This window comes from Pipra filicauda, unplaced genomic scaffold (genome assembly GCF_003945595.2).
Source record: "Pipra filicauda isolate LSUMZ 115617 unplaced genomic scaffold, ASM394559v2 scaffold4_size7858003_pilon, whole genome shotgun sequence".
NCBI classification, from domain to species: Eukaryota; Metazoa; Chordata; class Aves; order Passeriformes; family Pipridae; genus Pipra; species Pipra filicauda.
The window spans coordinates 3,105,460-3,123,511 of NW_024104643.1; the positions used below are offsets into that span (position 1 = coordinate 3,105,460).

An 18,052-nucleotide genomic window follows, 5' to 3' on the forward strand; every position below is an offset into this window, starting at 1 on the left:
AGAGTAAATCCTGCTGCCCATATGCTGGCCCGTTTTTGATGGGACATTGCAGTACATGGAGCTTGAGGCTTGGGTTTTACACGAGTGCACAGACTGCATGAGTGATTTATTCAGGGAATGCTGTGATGCCAAAATGACTCTAGTGCAAGCAGGTAGTAGCATGAGAAATGTTGAGTTCCAATTCCAGTGTTTTCAGTAAAAATTCATGCCAATAGTGGGATCAGGAGGAGGTATGCAGAAACACTGAAAGGTACTGTGGTGACAGTATCCCAGAAATAAAGAGGTGAAAGGGAACTTCCTTTACAGCACTGTGAGTCAGTGCCCTGCAGAGGGACATGGTGCAGAGGCTTCCAAATGTATAGATACAAATCACTACAGTCTAGCTGTGAGTTTGTGCAGCTCTGCTCCTTCAAGGCTTTGCTTGAGCCGAGCAACTGCAGGTGGCAGAGGTCACACCCAGCTGAACATAGCAGTTGTTTCCACAGCTTTGTGCCTGCTTCAGATGTGCAAGTTCCAGGAGACTCATTCTTTAGTAGCTGTTGAACCAAAGTCTTAACTATGGGTACAGTGTGATTTTATCTGGAGTTCTATCTTTCCCAGCATTTTGTTTCTCAGTGTTGTGTAAGCTGGAGATGATTGTGGTGTTATTTTGTGCACCAGCAGTTAAACTTTAGCTCATGTTGAAATACGCAATTGCCATACGCAGGAAGCAGGAAATAACAATTTATTGTTTGAAACAGCACTAAAACCGCTAAGCTCAGAAAAAAAAACAAACAACCAGGTAAGATTGCAGTGATACATAAACACGTAAACACAGCTGAAACTGTCTTGGCATAGATGACGTGTGTTTAAAAACAAATTCTAAGCAAAGAGAAGTACCAATGGCTCAAGTGCACTGAGCGACTGGGAAACACACTGCCTGCCACAGGATACAAATGCCAGAGGTCACAGGGATCCAAAAATTCTTTAAAACAAGATTTAAATGATACAGGATACTCTGCACCTTGCTGTAGGAGCATCCAAGGAAAGAGTGCAATAGGAATGAGAGAGGTGAGTGCTCTCCCTGGACCTTGGCTGGGGGTTGGGGCCAGGCTCCTGGGCTAGACACCCTCCAGCCCTTCCTAAAGAAAGTGTGTTGGGCAGCTGCCTGGACCTTAGTGTGCTGCCCGGACAGCATGCTCCCTTACCCAGCAGATCCCACACACACTGCTCCACTTCAAAAAACTTATAACTTTTTAACTTTTAAAGCCATTTTAACATCTAAAGCCATTTTAACTTTTTAACTGGTTCTGAGCAATGAGAAAGCTGTTTATCAGCTCTCGTAGCTGCTGCCTGCAACGAAGATGGTATTGCTGTATTTCTAAATCAGTCGTGGATGCAAACAGTGTCTCTACCAATCTTTATGCTACCAGTAACTTATGTGAAGGGAAGGGATAAGCTGAGCCAAGCCAAGCGCTCGTGTGATCATCTACATGTGTGTCACCCACTAGCAGGTGCTAGAGACCAGTATTTGGGTATGAGCCAGGTGGCCAGAATTGTCAGTATAAGGAGTATTGACCTTAGAGCAATAACAGAGATGCAGAACTCATCACATGCAGGTCTGTCCCAGTCTGGACGCCATGTGGGATCACCTGTGAACAATACAATTCACTTGTTTTCAAGTATTACTGCACCAAGGGCAACAAATGGAAGCAGTAATTCTAGCGGTACTTACCAATGACTTTGTCGCGCTCTGCATTTTCTGGAGAGAGAAAACAAGTGAATGTAAGCAGACTTTTAAGTTAGAAACTATTTGGCTCTAACCAAAAGGGAATGAAGTGTGAGCCTCACAACGGCCTCACAAATACAGGTATGGGAAATGCATTGCTTTCCAGGAAGAAGCAAAGACCCACTGACTCTGGGAGAGCCCTGCAGTGACTCTCTGGAGAGTCCCTACAGAGACTTTGCTGAGGAGTGCTTGATCACACCGTGTTGACTTCTCCTCCTATCAGTGGTTGATGCAGAGACAACTCACTCCCCTAGGTGTGCTTCCCAAGATTACTTTGACTTCTGCCCCGTACTTTATGTTTAAGATCCTCAGCCCGCAGCTAACAATAAACAGCCTTGTGAATCCGGGACTCCCTCATGTTCCTGCGGTGCTGGTGTTTTAACACCACCTTCCCACTCCTTTAGTTCATCAAAGATCGAGTGCTGGGGAAAAGCATGACCATACTCTCAGCAACCCCCAAGCGGATGTCCATAGAACAGTGCCTTGTCCTTACAGGAATTTCAGGTGGTCTCCTTCCCACCTGACACCATGCAGCCGTTAAAAAGCCAAGTGCAGCTGAATCAGGTAGGCTGTCAGACTCAGGCTGAGCATCACATCCCCATGAAGGGCTCTTGCATGTCAGCCTTGTTCTGTCCCAGTGCTTAGGGGAAAGTAGATGGCCTGGCTGATGTTCACTGGAGCGAACAGCTTTGGCAGTGCTGTGGATGCTCTCCCCACCTGCAGCAGCATGGCAGGGGAAAGGCTCTCCCCACCTGCACCAGCTCAAGCCACAGCTCATGCATCAGATAATAACCCAGAGCCCCCAGGACAGGACACGTGTCCCATTATCTGCTTCCTAGTTCTGCAAGCAGTAACTTTGGTGCGAGTGGAGGTGATAACACCTTAAACTGCAGCCCCCATATCTTCTGTATTATAGTCTGTAGCACATGGAAAGCAGACCCCACCCTGTCACTCACCAGGGTAGAAAACAGGCTCTTTCCACCCTCCTCCCTCCTCTCTGAGCATCACTGCCCACTTGGCTTCTGACTGCAGTTTTTCAGTCTATACTTAAGAACAGGAGAGTGCTGTGCCTGCTTCCTGTCGGTATCTTTTGTGTGCTCTTTCTGCTTAGGAAGAAGGACTGGTTGTCCTCTACTTACGACAGAGATGGTTGGTACACTGATCACCACCGCAGTCACTGCACGCTGCTCCGGTCTTGTACGGCTGCGTTGGGTAATTCCCACTGTGAAGCAAAGTAACACTGCTCTCAAACAGCCCTTGGGAGCAGAACCTACCACTAATTAGATTTTAACCTGATTTTTCCTTCACTTGTGTTGATAGAGTGATGGTTTTTGGACAGTCCTGTCTGAGTGCCCTGTGCCTAAGACAGGCAGTGAAGCAGAAGAGGTTAAATGTAATGGGGCACCCTGTTGCTCAGGAACCTGGAGACAGTTCCTGGGAATTAAGCAGGCTCAAACTTGGGTAACTAGTGTGCATGGAAACTCTGGCGTCTCAAAGCTGGCTCTAGCTATACAAACAAGAGCACCTTCAGTTACTGTGTGTGTACGTGTGTATTCAATGTTGAAGAGGAAATCTCTGGTGTCAGAGAATCTCCCATAGGTAGTGATTTCCTCCACTTGTTTGTAAATACTTCAGGAATGATATGGGTCTCCCTCTGCTCCCTCCCTCTGCCACTGGCATGACTGGCACCAACAACCTCTGCCCAGTCTCTTGGCTCGATTTTACTTGCCCATGTCTGATACTGCACCAAACACAGCTCAATGCTTCACTTTGCTTGGAGCATGGCCAAAACAAGATTTACAGCATGCCTCAAACTTCCCAGAAACACAGGCAGAAGAATTTTTTAAGCATGCAATCTCAGCAGTGCTAAACTTCATGGTAAGACCTCAATTACTTTCAGCAAGGTGAGGCTTTTGTTGCATTTTAGGAACTGAAATTGTTTATGCATCTTGCTTGGGCCCTTGGCAGAGTTGAAAAGAGTTCAGGATTACAGAAAGAAAGAAATGAAGCTGCTGCTTCTCAAAGGCAAGAGCTGGATGTGACATTACTCCACTTGCTAGCATATACCGGTCCGTTTGCAGTGTCCTCACTCAGCAGGGAAGGGCCCAGCTTTAAAGCCCTCTATAGAGCCCCTTGTCTTCCCAGAGAGCACCCTGCCTGCTTTGCTGGGTGCTGGTGAGGGCATCACTCTTCTTCCCCATGGGGTCCCTCTCAACACAGGGCAAACAATCCAGCCTGATTTTGGTCCTCTGCACAACACATTTGGGTGTGGGGCTTCTGGAAAAGCAGTTGCTATGTCACTTCAAGGGATCTGGTCAGCAGTATATATTCTTCCAAGGATGAAGCAAAGGCAAAAGGAATGCCAAAGTTTGAGATCAAGGGCTGGTCTGGTCTTGGCCCAACACTCTATGCATGTAAAGCTTTTAAAGCTGTATTTAGACTGTGGTGGCATTAATTAGCTGGAGAAGGGTAAAATACATCCATCCTAGCTAGATATCCTACTGACTGTGTATGAAGGACCTCTCGACCAAATTTTGAGCAGCTCAAGCCTCATGAGCAGCCCTGAGTTGCTAAGATCACAGCTGCAAGCATTGAAAACTTCAAAATTTATCAAACCATCAACCTAGAGGCTTAATTATGCAGGCATGTGTGGGAGTATCTTCAGACTTCGGGCTTGCACCTTGGCAACCATCTGTGGCTATCTTAGGACTCAGGAGAAAGGGACTGATTTTCAGATGATCACTCAGTATTTTCATGTCAGCAGCTTTTCTGGCTTCAATACATACAGCAAATAAAAAAAAGATGGTTGGACGGAGGTGTAGCTCTCTCCATTTTGGGAACCATTTCTTTCCATGAAAGACATGAATAGATAGACTAATCTAATAAGGTTGCATGTTGTGGGATGGAAGGGATAGGACCCTGTGAAATATTCATAGCGAAAAACCTTACGGCGGCCCGTAGTTGCAGATGAAGTGTGCAGCGTTGGTTATGGATGCCACCCTGGGACAGAAGTGGACGGCACAGCCAACCTTGTAGCTTGTAGCCCAAACAACCTGCAAAGATAGACAGGTACACTGGTGACAAAGGCTTTGATTCAGCGTCTGAAGCATTAGGAGAAGACCTGCCCTCCGCTTTACAACATCCAAATGGGCTGAGGAGCACTCCTTGGGCAGGCTTCATGGGGAAAAGCAGCAGTGATGGATCTCAAACCCATGGTTTGGTCTGAAAAATGACTGATTGTTTTTACACTCAATTTGCCACATATTTGTTAAAACAATGCTGAAAACAGGAATAACTGGCTGTAACAGGTTGTTTTCCTTTCTTGCAAAGAAGGTGAAGTTCACCTCACTGGCTTCAAGCTAATCCATTAGCTTTCTGCCTTTTCTGCCGAGGGAGAACAGTTCGAACCTGTGCAGAAAAGGCTGCATGATCTGCTACAGCTTCTACGAGGGCTGATTGCTGCTGTACTAAATCCTGCAAGGACATATAGGCAAATTGCCAGAAGGCACTGGTGTTACAGGAGGAGCAGGGAAAAGAATTGTGTCCAGACTGCAGTCCTGCCTTTTAGCATCACAGCCATGACTGAGATAACATAGAGACAAGGGCATTACATCATTTAGTGATCCTCTGTCTATCAGAAGCCCTTTTGTGCAATCCAGCATCCTACATCCAGCTCCAAGATTAGAGTACAGTCAAATGCTGCAGTTCTGGAAAAATAAATCCCATGACAGCAGCTGAGTGGAGACATGGGTACAGTGGTACCTGAGGGTGATACAACAGCAGCGATGACTGACGATGTCAAAGACCCTAACAGCACAGGAGATAAACACATTCGTGCCCCTGCCTCGAAGAGGAGGCATGACTCTTTCTGCTTGTGCCTCTTTGGTGGGGACAATGCTCAGGCTCTTGAGGATGTTCTCAGTGCAGTGGCAGACCAGAGGCTGCTCCTGACACCAGCCATAGACAACTGCATCCCCAAGAACTGTGAAGGACTGAATCACACAACCTTCCCCATCCCGGGCAGCCACTGGTTGAGGTATATGCTGGAGATGTAGTTGTGGTAACTGCAATAATTGCACCCAGGGGAAATTCTCTTCTCCATAGCTGGGAAGGAGGAAGAGGAATGAGGAGTTCCCTAAAAAGTAAAGATCCAAGGATACCTCCCAAAGCTGGTGGACACACACATCTTTCTAGCTACAGTCACTATCACCACTGACTTCAAGTGGGAATAATCTTATTTTTTCATTCTCCCCCATGAAACTGCCTGGACTGCTCCTCTACAAACAACACTGTGCCTTACTGCCAGATAAAGTGCATTTCACTGCAGTTTCGAGATGCTGACTCTTGCCATGTCCTTATGAGCAAGGTCAAAAAGGAATGTGCTGTCACCTCTCACAGGTTCTGCATCTAAGTATCTTCTCTGCATACAAGTACTTGCGTGTATCGTTCAGACAGCCCACCAGCTTCACTTCATCTATTCAAGTCCTAAAGGCAGATGTGTATCCTTGTAGGAAATATTAAATAGCCTCAGGTGAAAATCTAACCCTAGAGCTGCTGCTGTCCTGCTCTCACATAGCTGTGGGTAGTGATTGTGGGGTTGCATGCAGTGGTACTCCTCTCCCTCACTTTGCCTTCTTTCTTTGGTAATAGTGGTTGAGCAAAATGTGCATATGATACTTGCAGAACTGCAGACATCTCTTTTTGTGATGGTATTTCCCCAGCCCTTGGCAAGTGGAGGCTGCCTGCCAGAGCTGGGACCTCATCCCACCAAGCACTGAAGTCCATAGCCACTGCCTGTTTTTTGGCCACTGCTTGGCTAAATCTGACTGCTTGATGGCTGTATTGTTTTCTTCCTGAAAAAAACCCAACAACTTCCATATTTAAAATAATAATACAGTGACTCTTCTTCTCTCATATATGAGAACATAAGAACATCTTGTGCACACAAACATAAAGTAAGACTACAGCTTGAAGAAGTTCATTGAATCTTGAACAGAAATGCAGAGTTTCTGTGTCAAAATGGCAAAGCTGGTTCACGGTTTAGATGGAGAAATGCAATGCCTACCTGTGTATAGTGGCCGCATACTCTGCTGCACTTATTGGTGTTATAAGTGTAAAATCTGACCTCGTTGTACCATGAGGTGATGGCTCCTTTCACAGTAAAGGCAGGAAGTGAGCCAGTCCAGAGGTTTTCACCAGCACGGGGAAATCTGGGGTGAACTTTCCCTGGCTCTTTGAGGTATATATTATGTTTAAATAAGCATTTCTTTGCCCAACCTTTCGCAGTCTTTGCCAAATCTGGATCCCAACTCTGCAAAATAAAGAGATTTAAAAATCTTGGTTATATTAGCACTTTATTTGCAATGTAGTAATTCAGAGCAACTTCCAGGAAAAGCTATGTCTTAGCATACGTGCTTTTGGTTCATTTGTTCTTTGCTTCTGCTGAGACTTACAGAGCTACATGGTAAATTGGCTTTTAGGTTCATTTTGGATTTGCACTTAGTTATCATTAAACTTGAGGAAGTTTTTGGGTGGTGTGTAATCTTGGCTGACTGTTGGACACTAAGAGCTAATCTTGTTGGACACTAAGAGCTGTATGTCAGTCAAATACAGTGTTAGTGGCACAATGTGCATTTCAGGACTGTGCCAGCCATGAGAGAACATTAATGTAAATTAAAGAGTGAATTTATATGAAATCTAGAGAGTGAGGGTTATGCTTACCATACCAATCAGGCAGGAGTCTTGTGTAGCCTCAGGTATTAAGGCCACTGCTTGCAGGTCACTTCACAAGCACACTGGGATTTTGGGGACAATTTAAACTCAACCCCTTGGTTAGCATCTTTGTGTTTGGCAGCTTCAAATGTTAGTGCTGAATTCATATTTGTGGAATGACTCATTCACTTGCTATTCAATCCTACAGAAAGTGATTATTTAGGCAATTGAGTCACATAAATGTCTTTTGTTTGCACTGGAGGTGGTGTCTGCTCTTGCTGGGTTTTCTTGTGCAAACAACTTGGTTAAGTGATTACAGCATTGTACCTCCTGGAAGATACAGTACCACAAGTGGGTGCCTGTAGTTCTAGATATACTTTGTGTTTCAAAAATAAAGTTGTCCAGCACTGCTGAACTATTTTGAAGTTTTTTTTAAATAACATTCTTTTTATTTGTCCTTTTCTGAATTACTTAAAATATCTCACTTGCTTCTGCAAATGATGGAATTGTAATCATTTTGAATTGATCAGTAGCCATGACAAGGGAAAAGGTAGACTGTAAATTTGTAATTGGTAGATTTTTTTTGGTAGAAATCTAACAAAGGTAGGTTGTTAGATTTTATTGCTATGTTTTACATAACTAACTTTCTTTGTACCATAGATAAGTCTGAAACAACGTGTATTGTTTGTGCTACCAATCAGTATTTAAAAATCACAGGATCACAACAAAATGCATCTACAGAGATTTGAAAATATTCTGTAACCTATGTCCTTCCACTTCTTCCAATGGCTAACATTTGTGGGGGGGTGTATTTTCCCACTGTGTTGGGTTGACCCTGGCTGGATGTCAAGTGCCCACCAATGTCACTCTGTCAATGCCCTCCTCAGCTGGGCAGGGGAGAGAAAATACAACAAAAGGCTCATAGGTCAAAGTAAGAACAGGGAGAGATCACTCACCAGTTACCACCATGGGCAAAACAGATCCAACTTGGGGAAATGAAATGAACTTATTATAAATCAAATCAGAGTAGGGTAATGAGAAATAAAACCAAATCTTGAAACACCTTCTCCCTACCCCTCCCTTCTTCCAGGGCTTCATTTCACTTCTGATTTTCCTCTCCCTCCTCCCCCACAGCAGCACAGGGGGACAGGGAATGGGCATTGCAATCTGCTCGTTGCATGTTGTCTCTCCCACTCCTTCCTCTTCAGGGGAAGGACTCCTCACACTCTTCCCCTGCTACAGCATGGGGTCTCTCCCACAGAAAACAGCTCTCCACAAACTTCTCCATTGTGAATCCTTCCCATGGGCTGCAATTCTTCATGAACTGCCCTGGTGTGGTCCCTCCCACAGGCTGCAGTCCTTCAGAAACAGACTGCTCCAGTGTAGGTCCCCTGTGGGGTCACAAGTCCTGCCAGCAAAGCTGCTCCAGTGCGGGCTCTTGTCTCCATGGGGCCACAGGTCTTGCCAGGACCCTGTTCTAGGGTGGGCTTCCCACTGGGTCACTGGCTCCAGACATCCACCTGCTCCAGTGTGGGGTCCTCCAGGGGCTGCAGGTGGATCTCCGCTCCACTGTGGACCTCCATGGGCTGCAGGGGCACAGCTGTCTCATCATGGTCTGTACCACGGACTGCAGGGGAATCTCTGCTCTCGCACCTGGAGGATTTCCTTGCCCTCCTTCTCCACTGACCTTAGTGTCTGTAGGGTTGTTGTTCTCCTCACATATTCTCACTCCTCTCTTCTCTGGCTGCAATTGCTTGTGCACAACAGTTTTTCCCTTCTTAAATGTATTATCCCAGAGGCACAACCACAGTGGCTGATGGGCTTGGCCTTGGCCAGTGGCAGGTCATTCTTGGAGCTGGCTGGCATTGGCTCTGTTGGACAAGGGTGAAGCTTCTGGCAGCTTTTCACAGACGCCACCCTGTAGCCTCCTTGCTATCAAAACCTTGCCATGCAAACCAAATACTAACCACAAAACTAACATATAAGTAATTTGCCTAGGAAATCAGTATATCAAATATTAAAAGTAAACTTGGGGCAGGGGCTTTTATTTCAAGTGAGCAGTTGGTGTTTCCTTACATGATAACTTTCAAGATCATGATGAAAGATGTATGATAGTGTTGGATGCACCTTAGTGCTTCACGGTCGTTTTTTTTCACATTCTGTTTTTTAAGAGCCTACACATCTCTTTTCCCCTTCATCCTATAAAAAGTTTAAAGTTCCATAAAGGTATACTAAGTTAATAAGTTTAAATATACTTTCCATTTTCGTGTGAATGCTTAACTTGGCTGACAGTTGAAAAGCAGTGTACAGAAACTGATAGTTCAGAATGATCTTCAGTTTAACTGTAGTTATACTCCTTATTTGCTTATAATACTGTACTTATGCAAAAAGATTGGACTAAACAGCATGGGGAAAAACGCACAGGACAAGAATGTCTCACTGCTGTTTAAGGAAGCGGTACTTACAATTATTTTCACTCACAAACTGCTTCTCAGTTTTGGTTTTGTAATGAGCTGCTTGCTGATTTAGGGAGGAAAAATTGAATGTATAACATATGATAAGTGGTGCAAGGCAGCAGTAAGTCAAAGGAGACTGTCGTCAAGTCCTGATGAAACTGGTGAGACTCTTTGTACTAATTTTGAGGAGCCTCAGAACAGACCTAAGCTGTGCTTTGGGTACATGAGAAAGGACTCACATTTGTCAGGTAAAAAAATTTTCAGATCAACATTCTCATTTTATAATACATGTATTACAAATACTGATGGTTGGGCTTTGTTACTTGCAGTTAAAGGAATTTCTGTCTTGTATTTTCTTTTAAAAACTAGTTTTCCAAAACATGGAAATGCCCTGAATTCACAGTCTTACTTTTTACATATCTAGGTGGGCAGTTATCTACAGCAAACAGAAGTTCCCCATGACGTAAAGGAGCCATCTCCTTTTCCTCCTTTTTGAAGTGCTAAAGACCACTAAAAGTGAAGAAATACGCTGTTTTCTATTCCAATGCTTTTACTTTCATTATAGATTTTATCATGTCTCGTACTGCTTTCTTCACATTAAATTGTTCCTGGGAGAGATCATATTAAAGACTAGTGGTTTTGCCGTGTTTTAAAAGAAACTTACCATGATTTAGTTTTTGTTTTAGATGTAATTTATTTATTTGTTTCTTAAGCTGCTTTTTTTTCCCCCCAGATTTCAGTTCTTTACTTTTTCTAAAGGAGAAAGTAAGCCCAATTTAAAAAGATGAATACTGCTCTTCTAACACATCCTAGCAACAGTTTGTTGGTGTAGGGCCAGTGAAGAAATGCAGAAAATAAGAGTCCGAAGCAACATGCACTGGAAGTTCAGCATGCCCAGCTGAAGAAAGCTGAAGTAAAAGATGCATCTAGAAGAGAAACTAAATTATTTCCTGTCAGGTGTGAAATCCGAGCTTGACCGCTGCTCACTTACCTCTCCCTAGTGGACACTTGTCTTTTAGTGTTTGACAACCAGAAATGGAAAATGAACATTTTATTTTTTAATGTCAGTTGGGGTGTTGTTAATTACAGTTGTGGTTATGTCCTATTCTGGTGGTGATCATGTGAGATGGTATGGAAAAGGAGCAAAACAAAAGATCGGAATTAGGATATTGGCGATGGTCCACTTGAGAGATCTGTGGAGCTTATCCCAAGAAGAAAGACTGTCTTTCGCGCGGTAGCTGCAGATATCACTCCGTTATGTGTCCAGGGAGCAAGGAGGGGGCAGAGCAGCCTGGAACCTGATGCCCCTAGCGCTTACTCCTGTTGCTTTTGGGCTTTCCTTGCAGCCCCAGCACCAAGGAACAGCTCTGTTGGCTCAGCAGGTAAGAGCCTTGCAGAGAAAGCCTCGTTTGGCAAGACAGTCTCTGTCCTTGCCGACTGAAGCATGAAAGGGTGTGCTTAGGTCTGCACATAAATCGCACCTTGGGCTGTTGAGCAGTGTGAGGTGTCTCGGAACGAGGAGGCTTTTCACAGTACAAAACAACGTTAGGTTGAGAGCTGAAATCCTGGGTTTCGAATGACGAATTTAAGTCATGGCAAAACCATACACACACCCGATCATATAAAGCCACCTGATAATTAGAGCTTTTTTCCTCTGCTTTAAAAAGTAGTCACTCATGTCCCTAGGAGGTTGGTTTTTTTCCTTTTATTTTCTTATTTTTTGCATTTAATCAGAAAGTAATCTTTGAGAATCATAAACACCATCACAATGCTACACACTTGGACATAAGTTATGAAGATCCCCTTACCATGTAGAGCATGTTGCTGGCTGGTGGATCCACTCCAGACCGGAATCTGTTATGGGTTTGCACACATTCCTCAATAAACTTTGGATCTTCAATATCAGGCAACGTCGATGGTTCATAGGAGTCAGAGAAATGACAGAAGAGCAGTAAAGCCAGAACACAAGCAGAAAATCTGCTTGTCATTGAGAGAAAGGGAGAAGATAGATGGTGCAAGCAGTAAGTCACCGCCGTGGATCCAGCACCACCCGTCTGCCTCGGCCTTCTAAGCGCTGGCAAAACGGCGCGTCCTCTCCCTAAGTATCTTTTATCCAGTCCCTCATTAGCATGGGAGGGGAGGGGAGGCGTGGTTTCAGTGCCCCAGTAGCACGAGCTGCGAGGGTAGGGGGGGTTTGGGCAGTGCGCGCGTTCGGGTCCGAATTCGGGCGTCGTCGAGAGTCTACTCTGGGAGTCGTACGAGGCAAGTACCCCCTAAACCAAGTGTCCTGTGTGTGACCCCACTTCTTGTGCTTGTGCAGTCACTCACTTCGCCGTATAACACACCGCAATGGAACGCTGCAGTGAGGAGTATCTGTGTCGAGCCTGCCCCCGCAGGGCCAGAACTGAGACTTAGTTCCTTTTTGCGGTTTGGGCACAGGCGTCCGTGAAGTTTTCTGCAAGCTCCACCACCGAGCGCTTATTACGGCATATACTGCAAGTGTGATTAACCCTTTCCTTACAGTCATGCGTTTCAGCATCTGGTCTTCCAGCTTTGAGGCAGAGTGTTGCAGCTGTACGAGGTGGTTTTAGCTCCACCAGCAGCGTTTTGCTTTGGAGGCTTGTGGGCTGGACTTATCTCAGGCATGGTAATTGAATATGGCATTAGTCAGAGGAAACGAATCATTTCAAGAACGTTGCTATGAGAATAAGGAAATTAAGCTACAAGTTCACATCAAAGCTGTGGCAGCTGTGCCTCTGTCTTGTTTTCTTCTTTCTCTAATTGTGGCGGGCAAACTTCTCTCCTGTCCTTTGGGCTTTCTTGTTATGGTTGGCTTGGCCCCAGTCATCCCTTTCATAGCAATAACTATGGATTGCAGAAGAGTTTTGGTTAAATTTTCTGCTTTTGATGAAAATAAATGCTGTTAAGGCTGTTGCTGTTTCTTTCTTTCTTTTTCTTACATATTTTCTTGGTGATGTTTTTATACTTTTATATTGTTTTATTTCTACAGGTAACCCAAACAGCTACCTACCTCCTTTCCATTGCAACCAAATTGTTCTAAAATAAGGCTGCCACTTCTTTTTCTTTCTTTTTCTTCCTTTCCCTTCCTTCTTTCTTTCCTCCTCCCTTCCTCCCTCTTTCCTTCTTTCTTTCCTCCCTTCTTTACATCAGTCATTCAGTGTTGTTTCATTCTAATACATCCGAAGGGATATATTAACAAGAACCTCAGCTGGGGCTCATTTTTATTGTGGGATGCCGTGAGTGTTCAGAGCTGCAATGTGGCTTAGAATTTCAGTCACTGTGTTCTTAAAACATTAGGACAAAGATAAAGGAGGAGAAACAGCTTTAAATATTGATAGCACAATTATGCATTGCTAATATTGGTTAGTATCTCTAAGATTGAAAGAAAGATAGGTTTGTTTCCCTTACTAACAAATGTATATTGGAACAGTAGGGGTGGAGGGCTAAATAGCTCTTAAACTGAATCCATCAAAGGTTTGGGCTTTTAAAATGAGACTGAGATCTTCCATTTCTAAATCAGAATCTGTCCTGGACCCATTTCATCTTCTGTTTCCTGTTTTCCTCCCTGCTCCCCCCATCTTCCCCTTTGTGAAAAGTCAGGATTTTGTCACCATCTCACATCCTAAAATTAAGCTCTCCTCATTGACACCCTACCTTAATCCTTGCTCCATCAACTTCCCCTGGTATTCTTCTAGCTATGGAGAACAAAGCTTAACTCTTGAGAGGAGAAGAACAGAACAGTACAACTGACAATAGAGTAACTTTAATAGATACTGACACACGTAGGCTAAATATAGTAAAGGACAAGCTTTTCTTCTGTTCATAAAAAGTAATACATACAGTTAAATCTCTGTTATCTGGGGAAAATTGTGTCTGGGATAACTGAAGGTTAATGGAGATGAGTTATTACCTCTTTTTGGATACAGTGTGCCACTTCAGACATGTCTTTGTGATGGCCAGGTTTCCAGGAGGCTTGTTAGTACATTTAGTAATAGATAGTGTATGTGGTCCCTCTAGCAGTGAGCTAGCCTGGAGCCAGAGCTAAGAGGCTCATACAGACATGGGACCATATTGCATCTATTGCCAATAAATTAATAATATTAACTGTATGCATAGCCACTTATGTCTTGCCTTGAGTAAGGAAGCAGCCTTTCCTACGCTGGATAAACATCACAGGGATAATGGGGAGATGACGAAGTGGTTTTTTTAAATGTGTGCAATTGTCTAACAGTAATACAGCAGTAGGATCGCTATCAGTATCTTAATTGACCATTACTAATAAAAAAATGTGTGTGGAAATCACTGTCATACTAAAAGAACAGCACCAGCACTCAGTACTAGAAACAGTGGCCTTAAAATTAAAACACTAAGTATTGGTCGCAAGAGGGACATGGATGCTCAGCAGGTGGAACGTATTTTGGCACAGGAGGACTGGGGATGCAGGGCCGCTGGGGCTAGGGCTGTGTATCCCAGTCTAGATACCAGTTGGCATAATCTAAAAGTCAGTGAAGAAACAGGTGTTAAGACCCATCAAACTTAGACATACTTATAGAAAAGCAATTAAGAACAATTGTATACATACTTATCAGCTTCTCCTGGTCTGTATTTTCTGGAAAGAGATCAGAAGAGGAAAGAAATGCGAGTATCATTCAGTGGTAGTTCGTAATGTCCTATTGTATCTGATTTGTTAAAATATTTAGAGCTGGACTGCAGTCTAAAAAAATCCATTAAGAGCTTTTAGCTATCATGGAACACCTTTGATTCAAGAGGTTTCTCTATATTTGTTCTGCTGTTATTCCAGGTGTGCTGGATCTTTGGTCTAAGCAAGTAAGTTTGTTCTTGTGTGGTAGCTTTTTTAATTAAACATTGTTTTTAAAATGGCAAGACATTAAAATACTGGTACTCTGAATTTTACCCCTTTACTGTGAACTTCCATTCATAGAAATGATTCATATTGTGCATGTGGTCCTTTCCAGCTATGCAGCACTGCTGGAGGGAGTGGAGAAATGACATGAACTGACTGGGGTTACATCCCTCAGCTAGCTATACACCCTTTTACCTTATGTATTCCACTGAACAAGCTGAGACCTACCCCATAGCTTGTTCTGATATCCATTGTATTTGCAGGAAGCTCTGCTTTCCAGCCCAGATATTACTATTCCTATTCTTCAAACCCTGCTACAGCAAATGAAGATCAGGTATCTAAATGGCTGTCTTGGCAAATCCCTTTATTCAACACGTTCTAGATTGGAAGAAACAACAGGAGATGATAGATTTCCAACAAATCCTGTTCTGCAGATTGGCTGCTCTGGCACTTTTTAATACCAAACAGCTTCCCTGTATGAAACCTGACCTGACATAAAACAGATTACTATCTCTCTTACAAAGAGGTAGATAAAGCTGAACTGAACGAACACTGTTTTTTGCAATACAGCCCTTTGCTCTGGCTGAAGTTGAGAGTAGCAATCTTTTGCTAAATAAGAAATTCCCTTCACATTATTAAAACTGAACAATACTGTGAAAATGTCTTTTCTATTTCCTGCAAAGAACACATGTAGTACAGAAATCATTAACTGAAAGGAAAGAATAGCACAATGCAAACAATGAATAAGATGGGCTAAATCAGCAGCCCAGTCTGTAGTAATTTCAAGCAGATCACAAGCACCATCTCATCATGCGAAACATATGGCTGCTGGATTCACTTTAGATTGAAATGTGTTGTGAGCTCTCACACAGTCTCTAATGAACTTTGCATCCTCTGTGTCAGGAAAGGAATATTGTAGATAAGCATGAAAGCAAGTGAAGAAATCCAATAAAAACAATGCTGCAAATAAAAACGTTATTTTCATAATTCTTCAATTTTTTAATAAGTTTTTATATGGAAAATCTCTTAGGTGGAGATGATACCAGCAAGCAGTTCTTCAGAGGTTGTCCTCTGGGTGTGGAAGCACTCGAAAGTGTCAAAATAGCAGGAAGTGAATATAAATTGCTTCATCAAGTACAGCTCTATCTGACATCATAGCTGGCTGCCAAAGGGTAAAGCATGAAACAGGCATCTGCCATGCATATTAGCATGGAGCAACCCTCCAAGTATACTTCTGCCTCTTCTTTGTGTGCCCCATCCTGGTTGACTGCCAAACCATTGTGTGATTGTAGGTCTTATCTGAAGAGATGCTACAGAACAGCTTTCTTAAAACCTGCATTAACCATAAAATTGTAGCTTTGACAAAATACAAATCTGCTGTTCAGCTGATTTTCCAATAGTATTGCTTAGTCATATCAGCCTAGTTAAAATTACGTTGCAGGACATTGCTTCCATGTCAAAATTACTCAAGGAATAAGCAGAATTAGAAAATCTGTGCTCCAGCAGGAGAAAAAAGAAGGTTCCTGCTTGCTGCAGAACAGACCTTCTGACCTGGTTTGATGTGTAACAAAAGTACAATTTGGAAATCCCAAGCTTGAGTATGTGTTGATACTGTCCTTCCTCAGCTATTTGCCATTACCTGCTAGCCTGAAATCACTAGAGGAGCTTTCTGTGCTCCTGGAGAGCAGTTAGCATTTCTAGTATAACATTCCAAGACTGATGGGGGCTGTAGGATGGTATGTGTTGGAATTTGTATTGTCTCACCAACTGTTCTATGAGCTGGTTGGTTTTTTTTTATTTCAAACCTAAACCAAATTGTACAAACATGCAAGAGCATAGGTTAAGGTCTTGTAACATGGTTTTAGGTAGGTTTACAGAGAAAATTCCTTGCAAATAGATTGTAAAATGTGTTAATGGGTCTCATTCCCTGCTCAGTTTTGCAGGTCAAGCCTTATCCTGCTGAACACTTGTGGAAAGTATCATTCTGGTCTTGCCTTCCCTATTTGCGTGATGGCTTTTCCCTCTTAAATAATACCACTGATTTGCTTCAGAGAGTCTTGTCACAATCCATACACCTAATTCAGATAGGCTGAGGGAGCTGTAGTCCTCAACCACCATCACAACTATACCTATTTAGGCTATTAATAGCAGGCATATAATTAAATATTTCTCTGTGTGGATGTGTTTAGGGATGTCCATGCATTACTAACTCTCCACACTCTCCTCTTAGTCCTGTCATGATTTGTTGACCTATTTCATTACAAGAGGAGGCAAAAAACTGGGTGTGTGGGCTTCTGGTGTTTTTGGATCCTCTGGGGGAGAAATAAAAAGGTTGCCTACAATTATTCTTGCTGGACAGGCTTAACACAGCCCTTACTTATGAACAGCCCTCAGAGGCACAAGAGAGCTGGACAGAGAGGAAACTGAACATGTACTAGCATCTACTTTTCATTTACAATACTTTCCTGTGCTTTAAAATTCTTCCAATAAGATCACTGTCATTTTCTAAACTGCTTCAAAAAGAGCAAGCCAAAGTGGTCAGTGGGAGTAGACTGGCCACTCTACCTTCCTCCATGAGCACAGCAAACTGTGTGCAAGGTGCTTTGGTCCTGTCATGTCCTTGATGAAAATATGCGTGAGGCCTTAAGAAGCACCTCAAACTCATCTCCCTTGGCAATTAAAGAGAAGCAGGAGGTGAAGCACACACCCTGTCACAACCCCAGTCCAAGGTGGTCATCACACTTGCAGCGCAGAGAGCTCAAATCACTCGACCTGTTTCTCTGTACCAGAAACTGCTTGTGAGCATTTCTCCTACTGAAAATTACCTTGAAACTAGAAATTATGTTTTCTCTCCCTCCCCTTCTCCCTCCCCTCTCCCTCTCCCTCCCCTCCCCTTCCCTCCCTTCCTCTCTTCTCTCTTTTTTCTAATAATACCCATGCAGTCTGTGAGAATCTAAAGCCTTTGGTCAGCTAGACTTAATGTAAACCCATGACTATATTACAACTACATGCAATTTACACAAAAAATATCACACTAAAACTGAACCATTAATTTAACAGTTCAGTGATCTTGTAGTTACATATACATGTGGTTGAAAATTTGTGCTTGAAAAATGAACTGAGATCTTCATGCAGTAGGAAATTTTGACGTGTCCAGGGTACTCTTGGTTATAAAATGCTTTCCTGCAGCGCTGACTCTGGCTCCATCTAGTGATTCTGTCTATAATTAAA

At 43.3% G+C, this 18,052-nt stretch overlaps 1 protein-coding gene across 1 annotated transcript; it reads right to left on the minus strand.

Annotated features, from left to right (window-relative positions):
• Nucleotides 1–707: 707 nt before the first annotated feature.
• Nucleotides 708–15,806, minus strand: GLIPR1 (GLI pathogenesis related 1). Its single transcript, XM_039386729.1, has 7 exons — nucleotides 15,636–15,806; nucleotides 11,745–12,182; nucleotides 6,834–7,079; nucleotides 4,718–4,821; nucleotides 2,908–2,990; nucleotides 1,715–1,741; nucleotides 708–1,631 (listed from the first exon to the last, which is right to left on the minus strand). Exons 1-7 carry the CDS (start codon nucleotides 15,804–15,806, stop codon nucleotides 1,480–1,482), a joined length of 1,221 nt encoding a protein of 406 aa, XP_039242663.1. The 3' UTR covers nucleotides 708–1,479.
• Between the last annotated feature and the right edge of the window lie 2,246 nt (nucleotides 15,807–18,052).

Excerpts from the sequence above, each read along its gene's own strand:
- GLIPR1 (XM_039386729.1), bottom strand. The coding sequence starts at position 15,806 with ATGAAAATAACGTTTTTATTTGCAGCATTGTTTTTATTGGATTTCTTC. Across the intron at positions 1,742-2,907 it reads GTGTACCAACCATCTCTGTC|AAAATGCAGAGCGCGACAAA; the intron begins GTAAGTAGAGGA and ends TTCTCTCTCCAG. Across the intron at positions 1,632-1,714 it reads AGAGCGCGACAAAGTCATTG|GTGATCCCACATGGCGTCCA; the intron begins GTAAGTACCGCT and ends TATTGTTCACAG.